The following is a 5,260-nucleotide window of genomic DNA, read 5'->3' on the forward strand; positions in this document are numbered from 1 at the left end:
GGGCGGGCAGCGCCTCGCGGGCGCCGGGGTCGGGGCAGTTCCCACACGGGGGGGCGGGAATAACGCGTCTTCCCCGGGAGGGGAATTAACCCTTTCCTGCCCTGGGTGGTAATTGCCTCTCCCGCCCCTTTGGGGCAGATCTGCCCCCCCACCCGTGCTGTGGGGCGGGAGGGCGCTCTTCCCTGGGGCAGGAGCCGGTATCTGGGGTGACCCCCCAGTTACCCCCCCACTAATGCCCCCAGTTACCCCCTCCCTGCTAATCCCTCGTGTGTGTGTCCCCCTGCAGAAGAAGAAGCTGCGGCGCTACTGGGAAGCTGATGCTGACCCTCCTGCCAAGAAGCCTCGGGATGGGGGGCCTGGGGCCCAGGGCCCCCTGGCAGCCACGAAGAAGAGGGTCAAGGGCCTCCCTGCTTCGAAGAAGGGGGCCATGGGGTCCCGAGCAGCTGCCAAGAAGGGAATCAAGGGCTCCCCAGTTGCCAAGAAGGAGATCAAGGAGTCCCTAGGGGTCCCCAAGAAAGGGGTCAAAAAGTCCCAAGTGGCTGTGAAGAAGGGGGTCAAGGGGTCCCCAGCAGCTGGCAAGAAAGGAGCACGGGCAGCAGGAGCCAAGAAGCGGATCTCTGGGGTATGGTCCGACATCTGTGCGGGCTTCTGGGCGGCTGTTACCCATGAGAGGGGGGGTCTTGGGGGGCTGGGAGACCGTCCAAGGGGGGCAGCTGCCCCTCAGAGTTAGGGGCCAAATTTGATGCCTCGTTGTCGGTCCCTCTCCACCTGCCACAGAAGCAGGACCCGTTTCCTGGAGCCGCACCCATCTCCTGGCACAAAGTGAAGAAATTCCAGCGTGGGCGCAAATCCAAACTAGTGAGTTTTGGGGGGCAGGCGGGGGTGGACTGGGTGGCTGGAGAAAGGGGGCTGGGACCAGGATGAGTGGGGGGCACAGGTGCTTGAGCCTGTTTCCCACTGGCGTGCCTGTCTGTTGCAGGAGGAGGTGTCCAGTGGGCGGCTGCGGGGGCGCCTGGCATCAATGGAGAACAAGATGGAGCTGGCAGCCCAGCAGGCGGCGCGGGCAGAGCTGTTGCTGCCTGAGGAGCCTGGGTAAATAGCCCCCTGAGCACGCTGCCAACTTTCTGTCCTCCCAGAGCTGGGGTAAATACCCTGCTATTCTACGCTTCCAAAGCTGGGAGACCTGCCCTCCTCCCCCATGTTTCACCCCCTCCCCTTTGAGCAGAGGTGACTGCCCCTGCCTTGCCCGCTCCCTCTGGGGCCAGGGTCACACCCCCCGCCAGTAACCAGGGAGCAGCTGCAGGGATGGGAACCCTGTGAAGCTCAGGCAGACGCTTGGGATCACATTAGGTGGGTGTGGGAAGGGCAACATGTGGGCTCTTCCTGTCTTACAAGCCGCCCACCCCCATCCCCCACCTCGACATCCTCTGTACCCCCCCACTTAGGCTGTGATCTCCATGTCCCCCGCCATGCAGTTTCCTGGAGGCAGAGCCCGGTGAGGATACCTGTACCATTGCCCAGGCTGACATTGCTGAAGCCGTGGACATCGCAAGTGCTGCCAAGGTCAGAGGCAGTGTGCTGAGGGGAGGGGATGAACTGCCTTGGAGGTGGGGAGCATGGGGGGTCTGTGTAACCACATTTCCTTCCCCAACTTTCCTGCAGCATTTTGAGCTGACACTAGAACAGTTTGGGCCTTACCGAGTGGACTACACCCGCCCTGGCCGGTGAGTGGGGTGGGGAGGGGGGCTTGAGGTAATATTGGGGGGGGTGGCATCAGGCTGGAGGTCTCCCTGCTGGGCGGGAGGGGTTGTAGGATGATGCTCTCTCACCTCTGCTCCCCCGCCCCAATCCCAGGCACCTGCTGCTGGGTGGCCGGCATGGGCATGTTGCAGCACTGGACTGGCAGAGCAAGACCCTGCTGTGTGAGATCAACGTCATGGAGAGCATCACTGATGTAGCGTGAGTGTGGCACACACCTAGACACACATGTATGGGACGGAGGGGCAGGGCAACATGGTTCCCAGGAAGCACAGGGAAGCAGGATGGCTTAGGCTGTCGGGCAGTGCCTGTGGCACATGTGTCCCGTACGTATGACCCCCTCTCCTGCAGGTGGCTGCATACAGAGACATTGTTGGCGGTGGCGCAGCGGCGCTGGCTGTACGTCTACGACAACCAGGGCGTGGAGCTGAACTGCCTGCGGCGTTTCCACAGTGTCCTGCGCATGGAGCTGCTGCCCTACCACTTCCTGCTAGCCACTGCTGTGAGCACAGGCTCGAGGGTTGGGGAAGGGCCCAGATGCCTAGGCTCCTGGCTGGGATTTCTGCCACTTAGGGAGTGCTGGGCCTGTCCATGTCTCAGTGACTGCCCGCCCCCCACATCACCCCAGCTGTGGGCCGGGGGCGAGGGCTGTGTTTGGGGTGGAGAAGGGACTCCATGCTGAGCTGACCCATGTCCATCTCCCCCAGAGCGAGACGGGATTCCTGCAGTACCTGGACTTCTCGGTGGGGAAGGAAGTGGCCACGATCTGCACCCGAGGGGGGCGCCTGGGCGTGATGGGGCAGAATCCAGCCAATGCCATCATTCACCTGGGACACAGCAATGGTGAGAGACACCCCTTCCTCCCCCACCTGCAGGGCTCCCGAAAGCCCACCACCCCAGTTTGCTGCTCACATGGTGTCGTTGTCGTCCGTCGTGTCGTCGTCCCCCCCCCCGGCTCGGACACTCGTGCACATGCACGTATACATGTGCATATGTGCCTTGCTTTCCCCTTGCCAGGCCTGGAGCCCCTGGCCAACGCAGGGAGCTGCTGGCTGTCTCCCTGGTATTGTGGTGGGGTGGGGAATACAGGATAGGCTTCATTAATCCCTTGTGCTGTGCCCCCCAGGCACAGTGACACTGTGGAGTCCCACTGTTAAGGAGCCGCTGGTGAAGATGTTGTGTCACCGCGGGGCCATGCGGGCTCTGGCTGTGGACCGCACTGGCACGTGAGTGACTGGGGGCAGCCCAGACTTCATGCCTGGGGGCCTGGGACAGTTAGGGTCATGGTTTGTGGGGGAGATCCCCAGAAGGGATGGGAGGGGCTGAAGGAAGTGGGAGGGGGATTTCATCACCTTGGTCAAATTATTTACCTAGTTATGGAGGTCCTGGAGGATGGGGAGAGGGCCAGCTTGGCACCTGCTGTGAAAAAGGTAGAAAGGCTGAGCTGGGGAACTGCAGCCTGGAGAATCAGGGGCAGAGATAAAAGGGAAAGGTCATAAATGAACCACAGCGGGAGGAAAGGCCCCGGACAGATGGGAACATCCTGTGTCAGACGCGAGAGATGATGGCACTTCTCTGCTCAGCCCTGGTTGGGCCTTACCTACAGCACTGTGATTAGTTCTGGGCTCCATGTTTTAAGAAAGCCATGGAGAAGTTCAAGAGGGTCTAGAGGCAGACAGCAGAGATGATTGGGGCTTGGAAGGCAAATCCTATGAGGAGAGGCTAAAGGAGCTGGGCCAAAAGCACTGAAGAGGGGCCTGCATATCCTCAAAGGGCTGCTGAAAAGGAGAGGGGAAGCACCTCATTTCCTGCTGCAGAGAGGAGGACGTGGACCAATGGCTTGAGGTTGCTGCTGAGTCGGTTTAGATTGGAGATCTGGATATGTTTCTTCCTTGTTAGAGCAGGAAAGCTGTGGAAGGGATGCCAGGGATGCTGTGGACTCCCCATTGCTGGAGGTGTTCAAGGAGAGCCTAGACAACCACTGCTTGGGGATGATCTAGGCATAGCCGTGCCCATGTCCTGCAATGGGGATTTCCTGGGCTTTGGGGCTTTGGGAAGGGATTTTTTTTTTCCTCCCCTGTTGCTGTATGTCAGGGGTTTTTTACCCCCTTCCCCAGAGGCGATGGATGTTGGATATAGCCCAGGCTAGGGATGGTGACTGCGCTGTGCCAATGCTCCTGCTGGGACTCAACCCTGGGGGCTTCTAGCTAAAGGGTCTTGCCCCTGCGCCAAGGTCAGCTTAGTGCTGCATTGGGGTTGGGAAGGAATTTCCCCCCAGGTCAGAGGGGTACAGATTCAGTGGGCGGGCGGCGGGTTCTCCCTTTCTGCAGTGGGATCCGGCCTCTGCTTTAGACCTTGGCAGGGCCGGGGTCATCAGGGCCTCGTTGCTGAGCTGGGCTGGCTGTGACCCCCTGCCTCTTCCCCACAGGTACATGGCGACGGCGGGGCTGGACCGGCAGCTGCGCGTGTTCGACTTGCGCACGTACCGGCCGCTGCATGCATTGGTGCTGCCCACAGGTGCTGCCCACCTCGCCTATAGCCAGCGCGGGCTCCTGGCTGCCACCAGTGGCAATATTGTCCAGGTACCAGCCCCCCCCCGTGCCCCCACCTGGGCACTGTTCTCCTTCCCAGTGGATGCTAACACTTCCCCACACCCTGTGTGCCACCCCAGGTATATCATGATGTGTCATGGCAGCAGCCACGCAAGCCCCACCTGCAGCATGTGCTGCCCCGGCCGGCCCACGGCCTGCGCTTCTGCCCTTTTGAGGACGTGCTGGGTGTGGGCCATGGCGCTGGCTTTACCAGCCTCCTTGTGCCAGGTAAGGACCACCCTGCAGCCCCCCCCCCCAACTTCACCACTCTCCTCATGCTGGATAAGGACCCCCTGCCAGCACCCCCTGCATTCCCCTCATACCCTGTATCCTCCCCTCCATGTGCCAGGGAGCGGGGAGGCGAATTTCGATGCGCTGGAAAACAACCCATTCCGGAGCCGGAAGCAGCGGCAGGAGTGGGAAGTCAAAGCTCTGCTGGAGAAGGTAATGTCCTGGACACAAGGGGGTGGCAAGGAGGACTCAGCAGGGTAGGGGCTTCTGCCTTGGAATATGCAGGGGTGATGCCATGGGCAGGAACAATCCCAAGCCTGGTGGGGGACGTGCATAGCAAGGGGGAAGTGGGTCCCATTGACTTCCCCGTGTCCCCCTGGCAGATCCCAGCAGAGCTGATCACACTAGACCCTGAGCAGCTGGGCCAAGTCGACACCATTAGCATGGAGCAGAAGCACCAGGAGCAGGTGGAGCGGTTGGTGAGTACCTGTGGGGGTGGATCTGTGCTGTGGGTCGCTGGGGGCAGAGGGTGGGGCTGGGGGCAGCGCCATGAAGCTCTGTGAGAGGCTGGTGGGAGACAGGGCATTGGTTGCTCACTCCTTTCTTTCTCTGGACCCCCAGGGCTTTGACCCCCGGGCCAAGACCAAGTTCCAGCCACGGCACCGAGCCAAGGGGCGCAG

At 61.3% G+C, this 5,260-nt stretch overlaps 1 protein-coding gene across 1 annotated transcript in view; it reads left to right on the plus strand.

The window, feature by feature from the left end:
* The first annotated feature begins 23 nt into the window (after positions 1-23).
* The window catches only part of WDR46 (WD repeat domain 46), a 5,971-nt gene continuing 734 nt past the window's right edge, over positions 24-5,260 (plus strand). The window contains exons 1-14 of the mRNA XM_025213961.1: positions 24-622; positions 778-858; positions 980-1,092; positions 1,476-1,563; positions 1,663-1,724; positions 1,855-1,959; positions 2,110-2,260; positions 2,466-2,601; positions 2,885-2,984; positions 4,187-4,340; positions 4,430-4,577; positions 4,699-4,793; positions 4,964-5,059; positions 5,202-5,260. Of these exons, the coding sequence (XP_025069746.1) occupies positions 233-622; positions 778-858; positions 980-1,092; positions 1,476-1,563; positions 1,663-1,724; positions 1,855-1,959; positions 2,110-2,260; positions 2,466-2,601; positions 2,885-2,984; positions 4,187-4,340; positions 4,430-4,577; positions 4,699-4,793; positions 4,964-5,059; positions 5,202-5,260 (1,778 nt within the window). The 5' untranslated portion in view covers positions 24-232. The remainder of the gene's footprint in view (positions 623-777; positions 859-979; positions 1,093-1,475; positions 1,564-1,662; positions 1,725-1,854; positions 1,960-2,109; positions 2,261-2,465; positions 2,602-2,884; positions 2,985-4,186; positions 4,341-4,429; positions 4,578-4,698; positions 4,794-4,963; positions 5,060-5,201) is intronic.

This window comes from Alligator sinensis, unplaced genomic scaffold (assembly GCF_000455745.1).
Source record: "Alligator sinensis unplaced genomic scaffold, ASM45574v1 scaffold634_1, whole genome shotgun sequence".
NCBI lineage: Eukaryota > Metazoa > Chordata > Crocodylia > Alligatoridae > Alligator > Alligator sinensis.